The following is a 26,199-nucleotide window of genomic DNA, read 5'->3' on the forward strand; positions in this document are numbered from 1 at the left end:
CCCAACGCTTCCCAACCTTTGGCCTCTGGCTTCCCTGGGGCTGCTTCTGCAAGATGCTAAAGGACTTGGACTTGGGCAGCCCTGAGGGGGAAAGCGCTGCTTCTTTCCAGCTGCTGGCTGCACAGCTGCCCCTGCTTCTCCCGAGTCCTCCAGGCCACATTCTGAAAGGGGCTTTAGAGCTGCAGGCCAGGGCCCCAGGGAATCGCAGCTCCCACAATTGTGGTCATGGGGGTGGTGCTGCACTGCACAGAGCCACCTGAACACCCCCTGCACCAAACAGGAGCTGCGCCAGGTAAGTGCTCTGCACCTCCTGCCTGCCCCAGCCCTGAGCCTCCTCCCACTCCCCACCCTGAGCGCCTTCCCACACCCTAACTCCCTCCCAGACCCCGCACCCCACCCTGAGCACCCGCTGTATCACAAAGTGTTAAACCAAGATTTTCAAAAATAATAAAGCATATTCAATCACATTGCTCTCACTAAAAATATTAATTTTTTTTAGTGAGAGCAAAAAGGTTTTTTGCACCGTTAAATTTTTTTAAAAAAATTTTCATCTTTATAATTTCTATTGTGTGTATGTTTTTGTAATTTACACAGTATATTAGTACATGTATATATATATATATTGGGGGTGCGTGCTCAAAAATTTTTACTGATAGGGGTGCGCGATCAAAAAAGTTTGGATACCACTGATCTAGAGCATACCAACTGGGATGGGGGCTGTATGAAATCAGAGGATACCTTCTTTAACATTGTCTTTCAGTGAACTGAACCAAGAGGGAAGGTCCCCCACGGTCGGGAATGGAGACAGTTGAATAAGAGAGAGTTCCTGAAGAGGCTGCAAAAAGAGGATAGTTGTTTGGCCATAAAAATTCGTGAAGTGGCAAAGGAGAAATGGAATTAATCCAGGGCAGTCTCCTGCATGGTGCAGGTCAGGAGGTCAGACTAGATGATTGCGGTGGTCTCTTCTGACTTTAGAATCCAAGAACCTGTGAATGGTGCTGACATCAGTCACTGGTGGAAAGAGCCACCTGGGAACCTCTGTAGTTGGATTCCTTATCCTTGCTCAGGTAGGACTGGCTTTTTTGTTTTACACGGGGTCCCATAAATCAGTAGAAGCTGGGTGATGGGCTGGAGTTGGTGCTGGGCAGCACCTTGTTAAAGTTCTCAGCAGATTGAAGGACAGTTTTCCTTGCTCTGAATGATCAAGGTCCCATTGAACCATCTCTGCTAGGTCTGATTGCCTTGAGGCCCAAGCTTCTTCTGAAGAGTAAATGTTATGCCCTTGGAATACACCAGCTTACGCACACACACACGCCCGCTCTCTCGGAGGATCCTCTAGATTGCCTACAGGGTCTTCACTTCACTGAGCCCTGCTTTTACCCCACTCCCATCTCAAACCACTCTGCTTTCTGTGCACTCAGTACGTTGATCATGGGAAAACCTAGGGGGGCTCCAGAGAAAAGCACTTCATACCTGTTTGTTGGCCCAGCCCTGTGGCTCTCTTCCTTGGCTGTGGTTCCCAGGAAGTGTTTTTGTTTAAGTGAGAAAACAAATGAGAAGAGTCAGTGGCAATGGTGCAAAGAAAATCCAGGAGTCCAGAATCCCAGTCCACACTCTGAATGGACTCAGGAATGTGGACAACTAGACCCAGAGCCACAAAAGGAGTAGTCAGCCATGCAGAAAGAGTTGCTCGGGCCCGCTCTGTCCAAGTGCATTTAGAGGAGATTAAAAAAGAAAAAAAAACAAACAAAAAAACACACACACACAAAAAAACCTACAGCTGACCCATCACATTACCTTTGTTGTGAAACTCCCTCACCCTCGAGCCTGCCAAATTAAACACCCTGCTGCTAGGATTTGCAAGTCACAGTCAAGAGCGATTTCACCAAGGCTGCGAGCAACTTCCCGTCAGCTGCAGGAAGGACACCAACATGTCACAACAAATCTCTCCTCCTCCAGGAAGCTTGGTGGCAAAATGTTTACTGCTGGGGGAGCGTGGTGGGGAGGGAAATGCCCCCTTCTCCTCCTTTACAGGTCATGGCTTGAAACTACACAGCCATCACAGTAACAGCCATGACAATGATCAGCGGGAATCAATGCAGCATGGCAGCTGTCCCACGGAACCGCTCCTCCAGCAGACAGTGCCCGATCTAAGAACACCATACTGGCAGCGTGGCTGAAGCCTGTGTCCACCGAACAAGGGACACCAGCCTTGATGGCTTCCCCCTCCATCCTTGCTCAGTCCTGACCTGCGAGGCTGAGAATTTGGGGTCCATTCAGTCCGTGGCCTATGCTGCCATCAGCACTAGTGACACTAGGTTTTGTGATAGGGATGCTTGTGCTCCAAAACCTGACTAGAGCCACCAGCTCCATCCGCATTGGAGCTACCAGTCAGCTGCCTGCAGCCAGTCGCCACCACCCAGGACTGGATTTGAACAGATGATCCAGCGGGGATAAGCCTCGTCACCTACATTTCCTTGAACCACCCAGTTCGGAAGGGAGACACCTCTGAAGTCACCCGGGTGCAGCTGTAGTGGCTGGTTCTACCCATGCAGAGTCAGTGCGACATGCACAGGGTGTGGAGCACTGCGGCTGTTCTCGGTGCCGTTCCCATTCTAAAGCAAACATGCGCTTGTGAGGATAGACCAGAAAAAGGACTTTTACGGGCCGCCTCTTTGGGAAAGCCCCTGTAGATTTTTCTGCTATGAGTGGATAGGTTGCTACCTGAGCGTTATCTCCGTCTTGCAGATAGGGAAAAGGAGGCTAGAAAGGTGAAGTGCTCAAGCCAGTGGCAGGGCAGAGATTCCCAGGACTCCCGACGCCCACTCCTGTGCTTACTCCATTCGAGGAGGCCGTCACTGTGCGGCGCAGGGACTTCTTGCCAAAGCAGAGAATCAGCGTCTAACCTGGTGCGTGGCTTTATGCCACAGAGAAGCCTGTGAAAGCTGAGAAGCCCCAAAGTCCAGAAGGATGTGAGAGAATCTGTCTTCCTGATGCAAATTGTACTCCAAATTCCAGAGCCACATCTTAGTTAAGTGCCGCTGCTTAGGTATGTGCGAGCTTCTGCCCTGGCGAAGGCACATGCCATGCTGCAGGGAGGCAACGTTCCCTGATGCCGTGCTGTGGTGCTTGATGAATCCAGGCTTTGGGAATTGCAGTGAGCACTTTAGAAGAGAGCACAGGGCACTTGGATGTAACAGCTGGGGCACAAGGAGGCTCTTACGTAAAGATTTCCACTGCTTAAATAACGCAGACCAGAATACTGCAAGAGGCGCAGACATACGGGCAGAGAGAATGCCAGGCCAAGAGGAACAGACTCAAGAGAGCAGCAAGGGTAAACACTCCTGGGCATTTACTCTCGTCAGTTTGGGAGTCTGGCTGCCATTAGAAGCTGCCTTTTTCCCCAGTGTGATACCACAGCAGCTGCAATCAGCTGGGGTGCTCAAGCTAACAGCCTCCCTGATGGGACAGGGCTGGTAGAATGGTGCCTTCCGTGAAGGGTCTTAGACCCTGGATCTTCCTCTCCCTGTTGGCCCAATGGAGGATCCCGCTGGTGGATGGAGAGGCCGCGCAGGGTGCTCTAGAGATCAGGAGTGTCTTAGGCTTTCCCTGCAGAAGGCTGGATAAATGAGATGGCTTGAGAGGGAGAATATAACTTGTGGCAGGTCAGGTGCCCATCTAGCTGGACCTTTGTATTGCACACACAGGCACCGGACACATGGAAATAAACTTGTTAGATCGGACTAAGCGCAAAATCCAGATCCTAATGGCAGAACTTCCACTGCCCTCCATGGGACCAGGGTTTCACTCTAAACCAGTAACTCAGAAGCCTGGGGTAGATGCTTTCCAGTCTGAAAAACAGCCAAACAGCCAGCGTTTTTCATTTGCATCTGATGAAGTTGTTATATCCCATGAACGTTTATGCCCAAATAAATCTGTTAGTCTCTAAGGTGCCACAAAGACTCCTCGTTGTTTTTACCGATACAGACTAACACGGCTACCTCTCTTAAACCTGTTTTTCATTTGCAAGTCTCCCTGTGTCCCACCTCTTCCTCCTGCTGCTTGGCTCAGGCCGTTTAGCCTCATGGCCCAAATCACCCCCCCAGTAACCCTCAAGTCTCTCACCCTCCTCTAGGAACATTTACTCAGGACCAGATCTGCCTGCGGTCCCTTAGCCCACCTCCAGTGGAAGCCTCAGCCCCACAGGCTTTAAGAAATTGAGGGGGGATAGATCCGAGTCCCTCCCCATGAAAGGGCACAGTCTGTTGTGTTAGCTTTCACCCTGGCCTCCAAACACAGCTGCTGAGTCAAACAGATTCTGGTGCATGTGATTGATCTAGTGGAAGGCAGGCAGCAGCAAGCCTGGGTGTGTCGGGTCACAAGGAGGCATTTCCATACGCTTAACAGTGTCTTTAATGTTACATATGTAAATAGGCTGGTAAAAATCCATTTGGTGTGGTGTCAATTATTGTTTAATAGGTGGGTGTGTAGGCAGTCCTTAGAAGTATAAAGTTCACAGGCAGCCCACTAGAGGGGGCCTAAGAGCAGTAACAGCTACACCTTTCCATTAGTGTGGGAGGCCTCCTAGCAGCAGAATGCCAAGGAATTTTAGGGCTGGTCTACATGGGGACATGCAGGAATATTAATCTGAATTAACTGAAGGTGTGAATTTGAAGTAGATTTAAACAGCATTAAATCCCCATGAGGCCACTGTTATTCAGAACTAAGTGACCTTAATTCGGTTTAGTGTAATTCACTTCGAAAGTGAATTTAGCTAAACCAAATTCAGGCCACTTCAATTCACAGTGAGGATGTTCACACAGGGGTTTAATGCAGTTTAACTAATCCACTTCAAATTCACACCTTTAGTTAATTCAGATTAATATTCCTGGATGTCCCCATGTAGACCAGCCCTCAGACTAACCCGCCAGCCCAAGTGATTTACAAAAGTGAACCCATGGCAGAGGTAGGAATTGCCTCTAGGTGTCTGGACATCTAGACCTGTTCCTTAGGCACAAGGGTCTCCTCCAGCTGCCCAGACTGTTATTAATTATCCCTATTACATAGACCCCAGTCAGTCAGTCAGGGCCCAGTTGTACTAGGTGCTCTACAAAACAGAGCCATCCCCCACTCCTCTAAACATGAACATGGTCTCCACCCTGGGATCCCCTGCCAGAACTCCCCTCTCCTGCAGCATTAGAAGGTCAGTCATGACCCCCAAGTTAAGAACTCATGCACTAGACCACGTTCTCTTCCCATTTGTTCCACACGCGCCCCATAGCATTTTGCTTGTCTGTCAAAGGCTCAGCACTGATCCAAGGGTGAAGTTCCCCTCCGCAGAGTTTTGAGTCACACAAGCAGGACGTTCATTTTAGACAAAAGCAGCACAACAGCAGCTTCTCAGCTCTGACTGAGAGTTCATTTACTGTTTCCCATCCTGGGCAATAAAATAATACCAATCAGCAGCATTTAAGTCGGTCTTACAAAAGAGTCATGAAAATTTACCGGCCCAGCAAGCAGGAGAGTGGAGTTTTGCATGGCTGATGTACGTGTAGCCAGAAGGGGCTGCTCTAGGCAGAATTAGAGAGCTCTGTTTTGACTCAGTGGCAACCTCTCTGCAGCTTGCTGGGGTAGCACAAGAGCTTGTCTACATGGGGACATGCAGGAAAGTTAATTCGAATTAACGAACAGTGTGAATTTGAAGTGGATTAGTTAAACCACATTAAACGCCTGTGTGAACACCCTCATTTAGAATTAAAATGGCCTTAATTTGGTTTCTGAATAAACTGCAGTGAGAACACCTTCAATCAGAAACCAAATTAAGGCCATTTTAATTCTAATGGAGGGTGTTCACACAGGGGTTTAATGTAGTTTAATTAATCCACTGCAAATTTACAGTTAATTTGGATCAACTTTCCTTCATATCCCTGTGTAGACAAGCCCTCCGTTTCTTCCCTGAAGTTGCAGTGGGGTATTATTCTACAGATTTTCCTCTGCCCCAGATGAAGAAGTAAATGATACGGTACCATGGGAAGGCCCTCGTTAGCTGCCATATCACCTGATCCGATGTGCGTCAGGTGTACAAAATTCATCGGCTCCCCTATCATGGTACGGTCAATTCGCCTCCTCTTCTTTTTCTGCAGGGATAACAAAAAAAAGACTTAACAGACACAGAAATTAACATTAGTTTCCTGCTGGCAAAGAGAGATGCATCGACAGGCATTTGGGGCATGGACTGTGCCCACTGGGCTTTGTGGCAAGGGCAGTTAGTGGGTTAAATAATACACGTTTTGCCCCTTTGTGTGTTTTTTAAGGGCTCTCAAAGTGCTTTATATAGGAGGGAGTGTTTCATCTTGCCCAAGTTACACATGGGGAAACTGAAGCACAGACAGGGGCAGGGACTTGGCCAAAGTTGCAGAGGAGTTGGTGGCAGCACCAGGAATAGAACTCCGATCCTAGCTGGCTGATTTCTAGAGCAGTGCAGGCACCGATTCCATGCTGTGTCTCTCGAGATGGGAAGGGGGCTACATGCTGCCTGAATTCTGACTCTCCTAGGTGCTGTTGGCCCCCTGCGGTAAGTTAGAGCAGCTCTGGGGCTCCGGCCTGCACTTCCAGAGCACACAGCACTATGGGTCCTCCCACCCAGGTCAGGGGACAACACAGAACCATGTACCCCGCCCTGTGCTGCTACTGCTCTGGGGAAATTCTCCCCAGGCCTCTAGCCACCTTTTCACAGTCCCTTTCACTGCTGGAGTGGCATTCAGGGGCCAGATCGGAGCCCAGAATCAGTCCCCTGTGGGCCAGATTCTGCTGTCAGGTCCACTGCTAGAGTTGGAGTAACTCCCCTAAGTCCATGGAGTGAGAGTGGAATCTATCCCAGAGCCCATGAAATGGAAGAAAGTTGGAGAGCGTGTGTGACAGATTTGTGTCAAGCACCCCCTGCCTCCAGAGCTTGAGTCATTAAGGTACCCAGAAAGCGGAAGCTCAGCCAGCCCACATGAGTTTGTCCCCAGAGTGGCTGGGGAAAGAAGGCATCTCAGATGGGAAGGACCCCCAGAGACAGGGGATTCCTGGTAATCACATGAAATCAATCTCCTGCCTGATCCTCATGGCTGAATCTTGCTCCATAGAAGATAAACCTAGCCTGGCCAAAGGCCCGGCTGATGTTCCCTGGCCTGAACATTCCTTCCTGGCCCCCAGACCTGGTGCTGGGGTGAATGAGTGTAGTGAGGCAGAAGATCCCCATGTCAGCCCCCAAGTTACAGCCTTGTGCCTGCCGGCCAGGTGCATTCCAAGGGGTTTTGCTCGTGGCTACTACCAAAGGCAGGCCAGTTAGGCCATGAGTCTGATCTGGCTTGGGTACTTCCTACGGATTGCAGGCAAACACAAGGAGAGGGAAACACAGCCCAGCTGTAGAGTCAGAGTCAGAACCCTATCTGAGAAGACGTCAAAGGATTTTAGATACCCCAGGTCAGGAGCTAAGACAGCAGCAGTGAACAAACCTTCCTGCCCTACTGCCAGCCCAAGAGTGGTCGCTAAAGCTGAACTTCCCAACCCACAACATGGGGGTGGGTTTGAGATTACGTCTATTGTGGAATGAAGGAGGGGTGTGTGTGGGGGAAAATACCCCCACCATTCAAATAGGGTAAGTAAACCTAATTGCTCTGGAGAGGGAGGGGGACTTCCAAGCACTAGACACTCCAGCAATGGGTGAGAGACAGATCTAACCACGACTTGTGAATGCGATGTGGATACCTCTATGCTTGCAGCTAACCGCACTCAGCTGCCAATGGGACCTGCAAGCCCTGCATGAGATCTCCTGCTGGCCTGCAGCCTTCACTTCTCTGCCTCTGTCAGGCAGCAAACAGTGACTTCACCCCCCTCCCCCCCCCCGCCACGCTCCGGGTAAGTTTTGACAGGATGTCTGGCCACAATGCCCGCTAGCTGTAGAGACCGGTGCTTTGAAGCCAAGAACCCAGGCTGTAACTGTGAGGAAATGTTTCAAAATACGCTGTCCTTTCAACAGGAAGCGGAAGGATGGATGCAGAGCGCAGAAGGGCTGCAGCAGCAGCATAGGGATGCCCAGGTTGGAAGCAGCCCATTCCCTATCTAACCCTTTGGCCAGGCTCCCCTGGCAGCTTAGGGGATCCACACTGCATAATACAGGGCCAGGTTCTTTTCACAGTATCAGCATCGCTTGCATTGTGGACATTTTACATCATGCTGTGAAACATTCGGCATCAGCTACAGTCAGACAGGACTGGACGGACCATCACTCTGCTCTGGGCATGGGCTGGCTCCTCAGCTGGCATAAACTGCAGAGCTAGTCAAAAATGTTTCCAATCAAATGGTTTGCCACCAAAAAATGCTGATTCAGCAAAATCCAAACATTTAGTGGGAATGTATCGATTTAGTTGAAAATTGATGGGAAGTCATTGAAACATCTAATTTATAGGGGACATTACGGTTGAAATGAAAATGTAAAATAAAAAAGTCAGAACAGAACACATCAATAAGGTTGTTTTGATGTTTCTGAAACATCTTCAAAATTTCATTGTGCAGCAAAGTTTGAAATTTGGACGCTTTGTTCTCATTCGGGACAAAAGGAGGTTTCCTGACCAGCTCTAATAAACAGACTTTCCTCCCCGACTTCAACAGAGCTATGCTATGATGGGACGCGCAGCCCGCATTAGCCACAAACGAGGGCCCACAAGGCCAATTAAATCATCTGGCCTCACCTGAGAGAAAAACGGGCCAGGGTTAACTGAGCTAGAAACCCAGAAGGGGAAGGGTTGGGCCAGTATTATAAAGCTAAGAAGCGGAGACCAGAAAGCGGCTAACTGTACAAACTAGGTGCAGTGGGGATAAAGGGAAGAATGCGTGAATGGATTAGAGAATTTTTGAGTAAACTGACCACGCAGGTCAGAGTTGGGAAAGTTATGTCGAATATCATTTTAACAATGGTACACCACAGGGAAGTGCCATCAGCCCGTCATCATTTAATATTGGGATAGATCTTCAAAACAAATAAGTGCTGGTGTCCCTCTATTTTCAGAGGATTGTGCTGGATGAGTTAGGAGCAGGAATGCTGAGGTGGCCAGAAAGAGACTCAACAAAGCAGTATGAGAGACTTCGGCCTGGAGAAATGCATGTGGGTTTCAAGTTCTCCATTGTAAAACAAAAGGATTGTTCTTCACAAAGAGGAAAGCTACAAAGGAATGTAAACTGTGTACGGAGAACAAATAGATTGAGTTAAAAGGTTTTGATTTCTAGGGGTATATTTGATACTAGATTACTTTGGAAAGATCATACAGATTACTAAAGACAAATGCAAAGGAAGGATCAACCTGCTTAAAAAGTCTTGCGGGGACTAATTTGGGGGGTGGATAAGAAAACACAGCGGATGGTATATGGAGCCTTAATTCAGACCAGACCAGTTATCTATCAGCTATGGCTGCCAAGCTCTTGGGTAAGCATCAAAAGCAGAACTTGATCAATTAGATTTAACTCATAGTGCCTGCGCTTGTATTGAGTGTGGTGCATTTATTACAACACCCACAGGAACGTTACAGCCAGCTGCTAGTGAAATGCCAGTTCCACCACCAGGGAAGCTCCTAGATCTAACTTTCTGGGCCAAAGTTAATGGGGATTGCAGTGATGAAACATACCAAACAAGTGTATGAGGATTGTTGGGATTTCAACAGGCGAACTCCACATACCGTCCAATTAAAACATGGATGCAGGAGTTGAAAGACAAGGAAAAGCTAAACGAAGGGAAAACTTTTAGTCATGGGAAAATTAGTTATGGATGGAAAGCCACACGTCCAAATGTGGATTTAGATTTATTTGATAAACTTAAGGGTAAATAGGAGACAATAGGTATGAAAAAAGTAAGTGTACCCAGTATCTAGATGAAAAGTGGAGTCGTTTTTGTCAAATATATACAGATGGGTCCAAAAAAGAAAAAAACAGGAAGAGTAGGAAACAGCATATTGTGTACCAAAAGTCAGGAATTAGTGCATCTAAAAGAATAGCCGATTTTGTAGCCGTCATGCCAGCCAAACTAGTAGCAACAATGCTGGCATTAAACTGGACCTGTGATGTACAGCCAGCAGTGGCAGCCAGTCATCTTTTCTGACTCAATATCAAGCCTTATTTCAATAACAAAATGGGTGTCTCCCTATGTAGAAGTGATTTAAATCAATGAAATGGTATTTCACATAACAAAACTAGAACAGCTGGGGATGAATGTAGCATTAGCTTGGATTCCAGCCCATATCAAGCTAACAGGGAACGAAATGGCAGACAAAGCAGCTAATAAAAGCACTGTAAGAAATGGAAGGCTTGATACAGAAAAACCCTTCAGTGTGTTTGAGCAATGTCAATCCAGGTTATTAGAGAGACAAGGTAAGTGAAATAATATCTTTTATTGGAGAGAGAGACGAGCTTTTGAGCCACACAGAGCTCTTCAACAGAAGTTGCTCCAAAAAAAAAAAAAAAAAAAAAAAAAAAAAGGAGATTACCTTGCCCTCACCTTGTCTCATGACTAGACAGAAATTCCAAAGCCTAGTACAGCAAAACTTAAGAGAAGAATGCAAAAAATATGGATCAATTAAAAAAAAAAAAAAACAAAGGAAGAAGATTTTTTGGATTCTGCCCTAGAGTTGCGGATAATGACGTACCTTAGGGCCTGGATGGGAAAAACGAAATGATTTTGTGTGGAGTATTAATTGGCCCCTGTGGTTTGAATGCAAATCTTTTTCAACTCAATAAACACAAAGGTGGACTATGTGTACATTAAAGAAACAGTGGATCGCCTTTCCTGGATATGTAAGGGGTTTGATAAAGAAAGGGAAAAGCTCTGAGAAATTGAAATGGCTTAAAGTTACAAATGTTACATTAGGTTATTTATGGAAAATATTGTGGAAAGGGGGCACTATTAGAATGGTGTAGTTCCATTACCTTTTAGATACAGGGCAGAACGACAGAATATAAACTGCTGGGTACTTAAATAGGAGAGTTGGTGGCGACTATAGACTGACCAGTCAAGCCTGGTTTGCCGTGAAAGAAGAGCACGACAAGAAACCCAGAAGGAGGAAGGAGAAGATAGGGAAGCTGGTAGGAAGAAGCCCAGGGAAACATCAAAAGGGGCCAGAGGACCTGGATTGCTGGTTGGTAGGGTCCCTGGGTTGGTATCTGCTGTAGGGGTGGGCCTGGGTTCCCCGCCAACCACTGGTATAGTGGCACAGAGCTTCGAGCTGGGGCTGAGCACTGGCTGGGGATGGCACTGAGACAGTGGTCCTGTTGGAATTTGTAACCCCGGAAGGGGTGGCCTAAATGATGAGCTGGCCGAAGGGCTAAGCGCCATACGGGGCTTTACACCAGACCTCTCTTGGTGCCTGGGAGGAAGGTGATTGGGGCAGAGGAATGGGGATCATGCGTCTGTGGAAGGAGGATGAACTTGATCGAATCAAACCCAAACTCCTCCTTGGAAGGGTTAATGCCGATACTCCAAGCAGCCCAGGGCCCCAGAGGGAACCAGCCCACAAGTTTCTGTTCGCATTTCAGGGCAGAAGATTATTTTTAGATTTCTATGAGAACTGCCTGTGTGTGGGGAGAGGGAAGATGGGGGGGGGCACAGATGGCTGGCAGCAGAGCAGAAAGGGGAGGGTGGCGCAGCAGCAGGGAGCCGCACACAATAACTCTCTGCGGTCAGACCTTGGTGCAACCTCTAACTGCAGCCTAGGAGGAGTCCAGTTGGCACATCCCCCACATACCTGCAGAGGAAGGAACACACCCAGCAGCGACCGTGCACTAGGCCTGCCCTGGCCGGGCACGCCAAGGGTTAAGTACATTCCAGCCTAGGGAAAGAAAGGCCCAAACAAGCTAGCGAATTAATGAAGACTTTGGAAGTTGGCAGCAAGCGCCGGTGGATTCCTGCCTCCGCGCTCTGCTCCGCGAGAGGGGAACATGGCTCTTATCACCAAGGGGCCTTCGGTGCCAGGACCAATTCACAGACTGGTATTCGGCTGGCACCACTCACCCCCTCCGGTTCCCAGCTGACGGGGCTGCCTGTGTGTGCGTTCGTCTGGGCTGGAGGCTGGGGGAGGAGAGAAACAGCTAGAGACTGAGCAAAGCAGGCCAGACAAAAGAAGGACTGAGCAGATGGCAAAGAGCATTGTGTAATGAATAGTGCGCAGGATTGGGCATCCAGACTCCTGGGTTTGTTTGCCAGCTCTGCCACTGTTTCGCCACGTGACTCTGGGCAAGTTACTTCCCTTCCAACCCCTTAGAATTTGACACCCTGCTCTCCTCCTCCACTGGCCTCTCTGTCCCTCAGCACCGTCTTGCGCCTCTTGGTGCGAGAGCCTTCTTCTCTGCAGCCCTGGAACAGCCGCTCTGTATCTCTCTACCCAGTCTTAAATCCTAGGACATGTGCCAGGCTCCCTCAGGGGGCAAAACCTCTCCTGGAATCCCCCTCTGCATTAACACCCAAAGGCTTCCTCCCTCCAGGACGCAGCCTTGCTCCAGATACCTGCTCCTCTGGGCTGGCCAGGATAAGAGCAGAGGGTAGCGGATTCCCAACAAGCTGCTCCTCTAGATGACAATTCAGCACAGAAAAGGGGAGCCAGGAAAGAAGATGCATTAACCCCCTGCACAAACACTGCCAGGGCTGGAGCATGGGAGTGAGACAGCCCTGGACTCGGACGAGGTAGTAATGTTTCAGTGGGCAGAGTTAAACATTCTGGCCGGATTTCACCGCGTCGTTCTAGTCTGAAAAGTGACTCAGAGAAAGGCTCCTTCCTAAGCAAATCATCCTGCCCCCTGCATGTGTATTCAGAGTCCTGGTTGCTTAGCCCTACAGACCCTACGCCCAGCTCTAGGAGGGTGAGCTAGGTTCTGTTTCAGCTCACCATCAGGCTAGTCCATTCCTGCTGCAGAAGCTTTAAGCACTGGTGATGCACCAGCTAGTGCTGAATCCAGATCACTTTCCCAGAACCGTGACTTAAAGCAGAGTACTACTTCTACACTGAGCAGATCTGAACTGGAGTTATTGAGAGAAAACAAACGGGGCGGGGAACTGCACGATGCCTCATTTGGGAAGCTGCTTCTCTGAACTGAGCCCTTCTTTACAAATGGGGCTGGGCAATGGGGTGGCCAGTAACGATTTTTTTTTAAACTTTGCTGCTTTAAAATAAGAGCGATCAAGTCTCATGCTTCAGGGCTGACTGTAGCAGGGGCCAGGAAGGAATCTTTCTCCTGCAGAACTGCACCATTGGCCAAGCATAACTGGGGGCTTCTCCCTTGCCTCTTTCTGCAGAGGCAGCAGTTTTCAGTGTCAGCCAGCTCAATGGTCTGATCCAGAATGCAGGAGCCAGGTGATCTAGATTTGGAGCTGCTCTGGAATCGATGAATGCTGTGCGTTGACCTGATTGTTGGGATGTTATTGTATGAATATATTGGTTCAATTCAATGGGAGGAGGGGGGACAGAAACAAGCAGGAAGGCAAAGAATGGCTCTAGATAGCCACCGCTCAGCAAACACTTAAGAGTTGTTAAGAGACAATGGCAGATCGGTTAGCTTGATGATTTCATCTCTGGCACAAACCAACCTACAACTACAACACTGTCGCAGTTCAATGTAAAGCACTGCCTACTCCAAGAAAAGGGGGTTCTCCTATCGCTGCAGTTAATCCACCTCCCCGAGAGGTCGTAGCTTGGAAGCGCTGTCTGCGCTGGCGGTTAGGTTGGGTTAACTATGTCGCTTGGAGGGGTGGATTTTTCACACCCCTGAGCAACTTCTCTTTTCACTGTAGACCAACCCTTAGACACAGGCACCTGTGGGGAGCGACTGAAGAAGCTACGCCTGCCTCGTTTACCACTTGGGGACGCCTGTAGCCTCTTCCACAACCCTTTCCTCTCTCGTGCTTGGTTCCTACTGCTAAAAACAACCAGCGCTCTGGTCCCAGAATTCCAAAGGGAAGAACTGCAGCTGTCCAAGCTCGGTCAGCCCCACTGGCTAAGCACAGGATGTTGTAGCCTAGAGCCCAGTCTAAGCCCTCATTTACACGGGGACACTCAGGAAAGTGAATCTGAATTAAAAAAATTGATGCCCCCGAGCACCGTAGCTAAGCCAACCTAATCCCCAGTGTATACGCAGCTAGGTGGATGAAAGAAGTACTCCATCTCTCCGAGAGGTGGATTTGCTACAGTGATGTCACTAGTTTGTGTCACTGTAGTTAGTCTTTCATTCAAATGCTACAGCTGCACTACTGTAGCGTTTCTAGCGCAGACAAAGCCTGAGCGTCCCCATGTAGACGCGGGCGAAGGGTGGGGAACTGCAGACTGCCAGCCCAGGAGAGCCCGGACACCGGGGCGGTGGGGTTTGCGCTCCAAGATGCGGCTAGCTCGGTAACCATGACAACGGGGTGGGTTGACAGATGTTCTCCTCCGGGGCTGGCAGATTAAGTGGAACAATGAACCGATCGGGTAGGGCAGGAGTTGGGATGAAGTCAGGGTACCAGACTACAGGGAGCAATAGACTGATCCGGTAGGGCAAACCCCACATGCCCACGTTGCACGATACCTCCCTCCCGCCCCATCCCATGCGGCCGGCATCAAAAGGTGACAAGTTTACATGGAAACGACTTACTGGTTGTGGTTTCTCAACTACGCAGCAGCCCAGCTTGTGCCAAAAATCACTCATATTTGCAGAGGCTTCCAGTTTTTCTTCTTTTCCTTCTGGTCGCTCCGCTCCCAGATGTGGTCAAGGCTCTCCAGCCCCCGGCTTCACTCCCACTTGAACTGGGAGGGTCTACACCCAAGAGAAATGGCAGCCCAGGCCCTGCTTTGAGTCACTCCATGGAGCAGGTGTAGTTGGTCTCTGCTAGGAAATCCCAAGGGAAGCAGGGGAAGGTCACTTTCCCTTCAGTTCTCAGGGTCGTGGGTCACCGTTCAGGTCCCCCAGCTCAAAGCCTGCGCTGGCCACACCTACCAAGGAAGGAGAGATTTGGTTAGGACACTTATCAGGATGCATCGGAGTACGGGCAATCTGTGGGGCACATCTCCATTCCAGCTACCCCCCCACCCTGCAGACATCCCACAGAGCCACGGCTGAGGTACCATCATCTCCAGAGGGCTGGGTTACAGCGTCTCCTCCATCCAGGGCACCATGGCAGAGAAAAGAATGACTCATGAGTCAGCCCAAGCAGACATAAGCTGGAAATACCCCTGTGCACTGAGGACTCCAGCAGTCTCAGAGGAACACAAAGGGCCCTTGAGTTACTAGGCTGTGAGTCGTGGCTTCCCCCACGCCAGCCAAGGTAGCCTTCCAGCAGCACACTTTCCCAAGTCCAGAGGTTGTGTTGTTGGTCAGTTAAACAATACATCTGATTAACAGATCTCATGCTTCAGGGAACAAGCGGCAGGGGTCAGGAAGGAAGTCTCTTACCCCATGGGATAGCATTGCACAATTTTTTAGCTTTTGGAATTCCAGTAGGAATTGGTCACAGCAGGAGGCAGGACACCAGACTAGACAGACTTGTGACTGTATCTGGCTATGGCAAATGCTGTGTGCTGACCAGGTGAGTGGGGCAGGACTCTTGAATTCTGTTCCCACATCACTGGGAGAAAAGTGTGGTCTAATGGTTGGGGAAGGGGGATGCCTGAAAGTCTGGATTCCATTCCCAGTTCTGCCACTGACTTGCTGCATGACTTTGTGGTGAGTCACTTTCCCTGATCCTGGCCTCAGTTTCCCCATCTGTAAAATGGGTGCAACATGCACTTCGAGTTCCATGCACAAAAAAAAGTCACCCTAGAAATGCAGCATTAGTAGTCACTGAACTCTGCTCATTTCTTTTGTAGTCTGGGGATCATTTAAATATATTTCCTAAAAAACATGCTCTAGTTCAAATAAGAATGAAGTCCTATGGTCTCCCTGAGGGGTGGCCCAACTGCAGCTTGCAGGCCACTCTTTTACTGTTAAAGTGCGGCTCGCAGAACCCCCCTATTCTCCACCTACCGGGGTGGGGGTGGGGGGAAAACTCAGGGCTTCTGCCTTGCAGCGGGTGGTGGGGCTAGGGGTTTCTGCCTCTTAGTGGGGGAGAAGGAGCAGGAAGGTCTAGGGGACTTCTGAACCCCGGCAGTTGCCTCCTGTAGGGCTGGGCTTCAGTACCTCACTTGCTGAAGCCCCGAGCAGCGGCAGGCACTCCCTGGGGGGCTGAAACCTCAAGCCCCCACACTCTGCCGCAGGGCAGAAGCACCAAGCAGGTGTGCCCGCCTCTTGCACTTCTGAAGATGATCGTATGCGGCTCGGAGGATCAGTAAAGTTTGGCCACCCCTGGACTTGGATCACAGTGATCCCTTCTGGGCTTAGAATCTATTAATAATTTTCTACCCTTCTTGGTCACACGCCCACACTGCAACCCGCATCAGAAACAACATCCCAGCAAATACCCTAGAAAAGTCTGCTGTGCCCGGGGTTGGGGTTCACGACCCCCGCAGGCTCCCAGACAGCCAGATCCTTAACGACCGACATCACCCAACGCCACTCAGCTCGGCTTCTTTCGGCTCGAGCGTCTTCCGGTTTGCTTTGAGAGGAGGTGCGAGGTCTGCTTCTCAGAGGCTCTGGGTGGGGTTGCAGCACTCTCCAGACATAGCCGCAACCACTTCCTGGGCGGCAGCTGCAACCCAAAGCTCTAAACACCATGTCAGCGAGTTCCCCTTGAACTTTCTCTTTGCTCCCAGTTTGTGCCAGCTTAAAGCCTCCTACAATGTGCCCAAAGGATCAGAAAGATCGGCAGATACGTCGGTGGGAAGGGTGGCCTGTGCTGGTCTGGAATAGGCTGCCCTCCTCTTTCCCGGGGGTCAGGGCTGAGTGGAGACAGGGAAGGGGCCCCCGTTAAAGCTGTGAACCGGGAAGCTTTCGACTGTCTAGGGCACAGTTTGGCATCTCCTGCCATGTCAGGGCTCTGTCTAGCAGGGAAGGATGATTCTTCCCATGTCAGAGGAGGAAATTTGAGTCACAGAGGGGGAAGGGACTTGCTCAAGGTCCCAGTGGGAGAGCCAGGAATAGAACCCAGGAGTCCTGCTGCCAATGTCCTGGAAGGATTGCTTCCCCGCCCCTCCTCCTTAGAACAGCATGGGGAGGCAGTGGGTGATGCCCAGAGGGGCACATGAATGGAGAGAGGGCTCACAAATGCATTTACTTTATTGACAACATCTTTAAATATGATCTTTCGCTTCGCTGGCCCTGGAGGCACATGCTGTTCTCTGACAGGTCTGCAAAGCTGCCCTCTTCCGGGTGAGCTTGACACACCCTTCCCAGACCCCAGCACGGCGGGTAACACAGCCCTGGCCACCGAGCAAGTCGGACGCCCCTGCACGAGCCGGTGCCGGGTGGCTGGGAACACGCCCTTTGTTAGTGGCAGTGGTTGCAGCCAACAGCCCAGCTCCTCTGTTCTGATACGCTGACCCCTTGTTCCTGAGCCACGCTGGCTCAGGAAGGGTCACGGCTTCCCATCCCTACAGCTCAGGAGAGACTCTGTCCCTGTTCAGATCCAGGGATCTTCCTCCCCCCAGCAGGGTGGGTCAGTGACGCTCCGCTGCAGCGCAAGCGAGGAGAAGAAAAAGAGTCGACAGCCGTTGCAAGCTCCCCGGCGCGGAGTTATTCAGGGCAGGGCCTCTGGGAGCAGCGAGCATCATTGCTACGGCTGCGGAGCCTCTGCTTCCCAAGCGGGCGGTGCAGTGAGGCGGGGGGAAGTGGTCCAGGTTAGAACCGCTGCCCAAGATCCTCACGCCTTCAGCGATGGTGGGCCACAAAACAAAATGCCCACACTGCACCTGGCCAGCTGAGCGGGCCCACAGGATGCTACACAGGTGGCTCCATGCTTAAGAGCTCTGCATCCATCAGTTCACAGCGGCCTTTTCTCTCAAACCTTACAGTTTGCTGCTCATGGGCAAAACCTCACACCCCCAAATCCGGTCTCGCTGGATACAAACGTTAAAGATCCCGGGGCGTTAAGAGTAGGGATCTGCCCTATTTTCCTAGGCCAGAATTCCTCCACTCCCTACAGTTGCACCTGTCAATTGCCACCCTCCACCCCAGAAGCGGCTGCATGTCTGTGGGGCTGCGTGTACACTTGATGAATGATGCTATAGAAATAGACAATATTATCGTTACAGGGGTAGACGAAGATCCTGTCTGACCCCTGCAGCAATCAGCTGACCCCAGGAAACGCGAGTGGTGAATAACTACCAGTGTTGTGGGACATCCAGCCTTTCACCACGTATCTGGAGAGCGGACGCACAGCAGCGTGCAGCCCTGAGATGCCCCGGAGTTCCAAGCACTTTACAAAGAACCCCTCGCTCTCATTCAATGCTTTCTATCTCGAGAGCTCAAAGCATGTTGCAAGGGCAGGCAAATACCACCAGGCCCATTTTGTAGATGAGGAAAGGGAGTCATGCAGACTGGAAGTGATTTGCTCAAGGTCACACAGCAGAGCCCAGGACAGAACCCAGGTCTCCTGTGCTCTAACCACTGGACAGGACTGCCTTTCCGCATGGCGCCAGCAACTCCCCTGAAAATCCACTGAATTTTTGCTTTGACTCAAACATTTGACTCAATAAAAGGAAAGGAAACACAATCAGCACTAGCTACTCAGTGTGGCTGACTCTAATCCTCAGCAGCGAGGGCAGGAACATGTCAGAACAGGAGTAGCCGCCACAGAAAACCAAATAGTGAAACTGAACTAACCAGGTACTGAATCCGATGCCCTGGATCCAGCAGCTTTTGAATCAAGACATCAAACAAAGGCCTGGCCACTCCCGGGTTATTAAAGATCCAACCCACGATGCTCCTCACAAGAGTTAACCAAATTGCAATCTAGTCAGTCTAACTATGGTTTGTTTCCCATCCCTTTGATTTCATCCAGAAAAGATCCGGTCCTAAGCTTGTGGTGAGAGGCTGCTAAAGAGATGCCACGCTGCTTTCAGCCCCAGAGGTGGCTGCATTTCAGGGACAGGTGAAGCAATGTCTGTATGGCTCATTCATAAACCACTCTGGGGTGAAAGGTACAATATCGAAGGGGATTTATTGTTTAATATATCACCCGAGACCCCATTTGCCTTCGTAGCCTGGGCTTGTCCACTGGTAGCGGCAGCATGTCCTATTCAGGACACGCCTGGAGACATGCAGCTTAGAAGGTTGAATTTAAAGAGAATCCGGATTAGATGTGGTCAGAAAGCAGGTATTTTCCCCCCACCTCTCATGGAAACTTTGGATTTCCTCCACCACACACCCAAATTTGTTTTCATCAAAATTTTCCACAGAAGCATTTGAATTTTTTGCTGAAAAACAGAATCTGTCAATTCTGAAATGCTGCCGCAGTGCCTCATAGGAGTCGTGGTGCAGTTAGCTTGGGCTCCCATTCTTCTCTAAAGGCCAGGCAGCCTGGTAGGACTACATCTGCATTTGTAGTGGTGCATCATGGGAGATGTAGTCTGGCTGGGAACCGCTGCCCGTAGATGCGAATGAGGACATAAGGAAACCCATCTGCAACTGTTTTAACACTGGAGGACCTGCAGAAGTGGATAGCTTCCTCAGCCCTTAAATGGAGGGGGTGTGGAGAGAGATTTTCATAGAATCATGGGGTTACAAGGGACCGCAAGGGCCATCTAGTCTAAGCCTCTGCCAAGATGCAGGATTTGTTGGGAATAAACCATCCAAGCCTCTTGAGAGCCTCCATGAAAGGAGCTTCCATACCTCCCTAGGCGTCTGTTCCGTTGTCCTACTGTGCTTACAGTTAAGAAGTTTTTCCTGAGATTTAATCTAAATCTGCCATGCTGTAGTTTGAACCCACTGCCTCTTGTCCTGCCCTCTGTGGCAATAGACAGCACTTTTCCTCCATCTTTTTTATGGCAGCCTTTCAAGTATTTGAAGGCTGCTATCGCGTCCCCCCCCTTAATCTCCTCTTTTCCAAACTAAACATACCCAGTTCCTTCAGCCTTTGCAGCACTTGCATTCCATCCCTTGGATCATCTTTGTCACTCGCCTCTGGATCCTTTCCAGTTTCTCTACATCGATGACCAAAATTGGACACACTACTCCAGCTGAAGACCTAAGCACCGCTCTATTCAGCATTGGTGTCACCTCCCAGGACTTGCCTCTGTTAATGCAACTCAAAAATGGCATTTTTTTTTTTGTTTTTGTTTTTTTTGTAACAGCATCACATTGACGACTCGCGTGGAGGATGTGATCCACCACAACTCCCTGATCCTTCTCAGCAGTGCTAAGGGAAGAGAAACCAAATGCACAAATATAGACTGCAGGGATAACTGGCTTGGTAGCAGCACTGCTGAGAAGTAGGACCCTTACTTTGGTCATGGTTGAATTTCATTTTGTCGTCTATAGCCCAGTTCTCCAGTTTATCAAGATCCCTCTGAATTTTAGGTCTGTCCTCCAAAGTGTTTGCAACTCCCCCTGCCCCTGCAGCTTTGTGTCATCTGCAAATTTGATCAGTCTGCTCTCTAGTCTTACATCCAGGTCATTAATAAAGATGTTAAACACCAGACCCAGAACAGATCCCCATGGAACCTCACCGGAGACCTCCTTCCAATCTGACATCATTCCATTAATCGTGACTCTTTGTTTCCAATTGTTTAACCAATAATGGTCTGCACTTCTCCAGCTTACTTACAAGAATGTCATGTGGAACTGTGTCTAAAGCCTTGCTGAAGTCCAGGTATATGATGTCCACCACGTTCCCCCCATCCATCAAACAAGTTACCTTGTCAGATAAGGAAATCAAGCTGGTTTGGCATGATTTGTTCTTGGTAAATCCATGCCGGCTGACCAGCGTAGACAAGGCCCAGAAGGATCCAAGTCCACTTCTCCCCACCCCTTGCAGGTCACCTTTAAATTCATTAAGCAAGTACACAAACTGCCAGACAAAGCAGCTCCCCATCATAATAAGATTATTCTCAAAAGGCCTTTTTTTTTGGCGCTCCTTCCTTCACCAGTAAGGCAAGTGCTAGTTCCCCATAGAGAAAGATCGGGGCGAGAGACAAGGCCTCCCGGTTTGAAAACGGCTGTCTGTTCAGATAACAGGAAGCTGCTTTCAGTGGAGCTGAACGGGGCTGCATTTTATTCTCTCTCTCTCATCATCAACAAAAGTGTCTCCCGGGAGATCTGCTCTGCAGGGGGAGGTTTTTCAGGCCATCGCCTCTCGTTATTGTCCCAGTGGCTCATTAACCTGGCGTGTCAGTTGACCGACTCCTGGTGTGTCCTGAAACCACTCCAGCCCCTAAGGCATCACGCTTCCTGCTACATAACCCAAACTGGGGCTGTTACTTTCCCCACCTTGTCTGAGATCTGGCTGGCTGAATCATTCCAAACCTGACCGTGCTACGCCTGATGCTGCTGCGTTATTTACCTTGCAGGAGCTCCAACAGACTCCAGGCGAGATTGAAGCCCCGTGGTGCAAGGTGCTGTACAAACACATGTGGCAAAGACTGCTTTTGTCCAAGGAGTTCACAACCTATAGTGGTGGGCAACCTGCGGCCCATCAGGGTAGTCCGCTGGCGGGCCGCGAGACAGTTTGTTTACACCGACCGTCCACAGGCACAGCCGCCTGCAGCTCCCAGCGGCTGTGGTTTGCCATTCTCAGCCAATGGGATAGAAGGACCACCACCAACAGGTGGATACAGCAAACTCTCCTCCTCCCCATCTGGGAGCAGCGATACAGTTCTGCTGAGCAGCGGCTGGGCAGGTCAGCTAACCAGCGTGGCATTTGTTTGTAGACCTCACAGCAGAGGGGGAATTTGCAGAACTAGGGCATAGCTTTGCCCAGGCAGAGGGGGTGGCATGAGACACAGCGGGAAGGCGCTGGTGGGAAAATTTGGCATAGGGGCAGGAGAGGAAGAGTCAGGCGAGGAGAGGCCATGAAGGGCCTTAAAAAAGCAGAGACCAGGTTCTGAGCCTCTAACTCGTTCGACTTGGGGTCGCGTGCACGGCACACCTGGCGGGAGCTCGGCACATCTCAGGATCGGGCCCCGAGTCGGCCATCCTTGCAGGGTCACTCGCTCTGCCCAGACACAGCTGGGATAATGCTGAAGGGGAGGCTACTGGACATAGACCTTGTGGTTCTCTAGCTCCTGGCCAGGCTCTCTCAGCCTGTGCTAGCTACTATCCGCACACAGGGTCTGACCAGCTCCTGTACCAGGGGAACAGATGGCAGGGTGTTGTTCGCACAAGGCTGTAGGGATGCCCGGGACTTGATGGAGTACCAGGCCCAGTGTCCCAACAGGGTTACAACCCCAACAAGGCATATCACAGAGATCACACCACCAGAAGGGCCAGGCCGCGGGGAGAACATGACACTCAGCAGCCAGAGAGGAGCTTGCGGTTAGAAAAGTGACTCAGCAGAGATGATAACAGCCTGGGTGTCCATAGTTATGCTTTGTTGGCAACTCAATACCTCCCCCCCGCCTCTCTCTAGTGCCTCCTGGCTTAAGGATATCAATGTGCGGAGTCTCTCGCCATGCCCAGGAGACAGGAGTTATTCCCATCACCCCGTTTATAGATTGAGTAGAGGGAGGGGAAGCAACGGGTCCAAGATCAGAGGGGAAATCAGCAGCAGACCAAGGGTGCTTCAGTTTAAATCTTCAAGGGTTTTTCGGGGGGGGGGGGGTGCTAAGTTTGCCACACTGCAATCTCCACGAGGAGCTGGAAATCACAGCCGTGTTCCTTCCACCTCCTACGTCCCATAATGATGCTGCCATCGGACAGTCCTTTAGACCAGTGCTTCTCAAGCTATCTGATGTGGGGGACCGGCAAATGTGCGCGCAGACCGGCAGCCGATGGCTCGCGGACCGGCACCGGTCCATGGACCACCACTTGGCGTAGCACTGCTTTAGATGATGCACGAGTCGGAATAGATTCCAGTTCACTCCCCCAGAGCTCTATCAGGGATAATAGGAATTAAAATGGGTTTGCCTCATTAAGGGAAGCAGGTACAGCTCAGAGATGGGGGAACGGGAGCAGCAGAGTGAGAGGTGAGCAGCAGCTGGATATGAACAGCCCTCTTCCTGACCTGGCTCCCTTTGGAGCCAGTGGGAGTTTTGCTGATGGATTTCAATCGGAGGAAAATCTAGCCCTGCAGAACGCTTCATCCTTCCTCCTGTTTAGGGGACCCTGCACTTCACCGCTGGTTTCAAAGAGATTATATCTCCCTATAGCCACCAGCGACAGCCTCCAGCCACGTTGAAGTGTGTGATTCTGCTTAGAGGGCCGGTCCTTTTGCACAGCGTGCGTATTTGCACGCACCACCACATGTGCTGTGCCAGGCACCTCTTAACATCAGCGCAGTCCCACCCGATTTACACCCGTGTAAGCAAGAGGAGACTCCAGCCCAGGGAGAGAACAGGACATTGCACCGGGAATCTGTCCAGGGAAGAAGGTTCACCCATGCAAAGACCAAAACAAACCCTGACAAATGGGGTTATAAATAGTCTGTCCCTTCCCGGCAGGTCTTAGAGGTTAAAAACCTTAAATTCTAAAAGGAGAAGGGGGAAAATAAATCTATTTTCAGTTGGGCTCTGGGCACTGACTCAAAGCCCAAACAACAAATAAGCAGAGGGCAGTTCAGCAGGCCAGACAGCCAGGGGGAGAAAAGGGTGGTTTTCATGTGGTTACTGGCTAGAACCCAACACTCCAATCCATAACTTTGCGGGGAGGGGATGGGAGGGTGTGCGCAGTAAGGGGGTTTTCATAACCTAGGAGATCTGGGAAAGACTTTCTGGATCACCCTGCTTAGTGCAGGACTGTTCCCACAGGCATGGGCTCCACTTCTCTTCTACAAGTGTGATGGCCAAATAACCCCTAGTTTCCAGTGCTCTGAGAAGAGGATCGGGCCCTGTTCCTGCAGCACGAACCCATCCTGGTTCAAGCTGCTTCCCACTCCCGTGCCCTGGGGATCGTCACCAACTGGGATTTTGGAACCACTGAAGGAGGAGGACTGCCACGCCTCGGCAAATCCAAGGAAGCCTGGGATAACACCCCAAATCCCACTCAAACCGGGATTAGCTGGTGCTGGTGTCTGTAGCCTGGTGGCAGACAAATGGATATAGGCCTAGCCTGGAAATCTGGGTTCTATTCCTTGCCTTGTGTGTCCATGCCTCAGTTTCCCCCCAACTGTAAAATATAGAGAACAATGCTTGAGCGCTGAAGGTATTATTTTGTGGGTGAACCTGAAGGAACTTGAGCCCTTAGGGCATACCAGCAATTCTGGGTCAGACTTTGCCTGCACACACAACGTGTAGTGCCTTAACTATACACAACACCCCCATCCAGCGGGGGAACAGTTAGAACTGTACAAGAGTACTTATTCCATGTAGCTTATTCCCATAAGGCCTAGTCCCATTATCCTGGGATTCAGCAGACCTGGGGTCTATTCTGGCTCTGGGTGACCTTGGGCAAGTCACATCCCTGCCCCAGTTTCCCCACATATAAAATAGGGACAATGATACCGACCTGCTTTGAAAAGCGCTTTGCGATCTAGGGGCTGGTCTGCATTGGGAACTCACTTCGGCATAGACACATTGCACAGGGGTGTGACAGAGCCGCACCGGAGAGACGCAGCGATGCGGACCTAACCCCTGGTGTAGACAGCACTGGGTCACCAGAAGAATTCTTCCGGCAACCTAGCTACTGCCTCAGGGAGGTGGATGACTTACGCCGATGGGAGACCACATCCCGTCTACATTGAGGTGCTGCAGCTCGGCAGCTGTAGTGGTTTAAGTGTAGACGGGATGGAAAAGCAGCTACATAAGAGGTAGGTGGTGGTGTTATTTTTACCAGTATAACCGAGCCCTCCCTAGGGATTGTAGCTGGATATTTATATCGGTAAAACAATCACACCCCAGCATAGTTCTACTGGGAAACACTGTCTGTCACCCAGGCCTTCATCAGCCAAAAGGAAAAACATTTCCCAGAGGTAGGGGAATGAGCGAGAGCCCTTTGCTGCGTCACGCCAGCCCTTGCCGCACGCAGGTCTAGAGGGGGGGGGATTGTTTTGATTACACATTGGAAAACAGGAAAGGTCACTTCCTCTGCCCCGGCAGCCTGAGTGCAGCAGACTTGAAAGGGAACCTTTGGCGCATTTGCCGGCAAGGCTGGGCCGTGTGCTTCCTGACTTGGGGGTGGGGGGAGAGAGAAGAGAGAGTCACCTCTCCTTTACAAAAAGAAAAGGAGGACTTGTGGCACCTTAGAGACTAACCAATTTATTTGAGCATGAGCTTTCGTGAGCTACAGCTGAAATCCGATGAAGTGAGCTGTAGCTCACGAAAGCTCATGCTCAAATAAATTGGTTAGTCTCTAAGGTGCCCCAAGTCCTCCTTTTCTTTTTGCGAATACAGACTAACACGGCTGTTACTCTGAAACCTCTCCTTTACATTTGCCGCAGGCCCCTCCTGGCTGCCTGCTCCAGCCAAAGCAGCAGAGAGAGAGACAGCTGTTGATTTCAGCACCTCATTTACATCGAGGCCCTCTCTATGCCACCAGAGTGGCAGAACCCACTCCCCAACCCTGGGCACAGCTAGTGTGGGGCAGGCATAAGGGCTCTGTGTCAGCCCTGCTCCCAGCCCCCAGCACAGAGGGCAGATGAGGGGTGTTTGGCTGGAATTCACTGCACGGGGGCTGAGAACCTGCTCTGGCCCTAATTCAGGGCAGCCGCTGAGGGCTGGGAAGGGCCCTGCGCGGCCCCAGAACAGGGGGAGGGCCAAGGTGGCTTGAAACTGTCTTAATTCCAGACTCCCCAAGCACAGGGACAGTTTCTTGTCCCCTAAGCCAGCCCTGCTACTGTACGCACGTTTGCAAGCTGGCTGCAGTTGGGTCTGCTTCCCGCAGAGAGCTGGGCTCCTTCACCGTGCCGAAGTCTTATTAGTGTTTCTATGGTGCCATTCATCCAGCGAGCTAAACTCCCTTTACCACCAATTCATTAACCCCCACACCCAGCCCCCACCCTGAGGTAGATCACGCTCATCAGCCCCCTTGGACAGATCTGGAAACTGAGGCACAGGGAAGTGAAGCGACTTGCCAAGGGTGCAAAGATATTTAGTGGCAGAGGCAGGAATAAGCCCTGGCGTCCTGACCCACCCCCCAGCGATTCACAGACATACCAGCACCCATTTTCTCCGGAGGCCT

The 26,199-nt window shown here is 50.6% G+C and overlaps 1 protein-coding gene across 1 annotated transcript in view; it reads right to left on the reverse strand.

Moving 5' to 3' along the window:
- The window catches only part of CDC42SE1 (CDC42 small effector 1), a 54,989-nt gene that overhangs the window by 10,530 nt on the left and 18,260 nt on the right, over window positions 1-26,199 (reverse strand). The window contains exons 2-3 of the mRNA XM_077840816.1: window positions 14,653-14,990; window positions 6,027-6,137 (exon numbers count right to left, since the gene is read on the reverse strand). Coding sequence (XP_077696942.1) covers window positions 6,027-6,137; window positions 14,653-14,706 — 165 coding nt within the window. The 5' untranslated portion in view covers window positions 14,707-14,990. The remainder of the gene's footprint in view (window positions 1-6,026; window positions 6,138-14,652; window positions 14,991-26,199) is intronic.

This window comes from Eretmochelys imbricata, chromosome 24 (assembly GCF_965152235.1).
Source record: "Eretmochelys imbricata isolate rEreImb1 chromosome 24, rEreImb1.hap1, whole genome shotgun sequence".
Lineage (NCBI taxonomy): Eukaryota > Metazoa > Chordata > Testudines > Cheloniidae > Eretmochelys > Eretmochelys imbricata.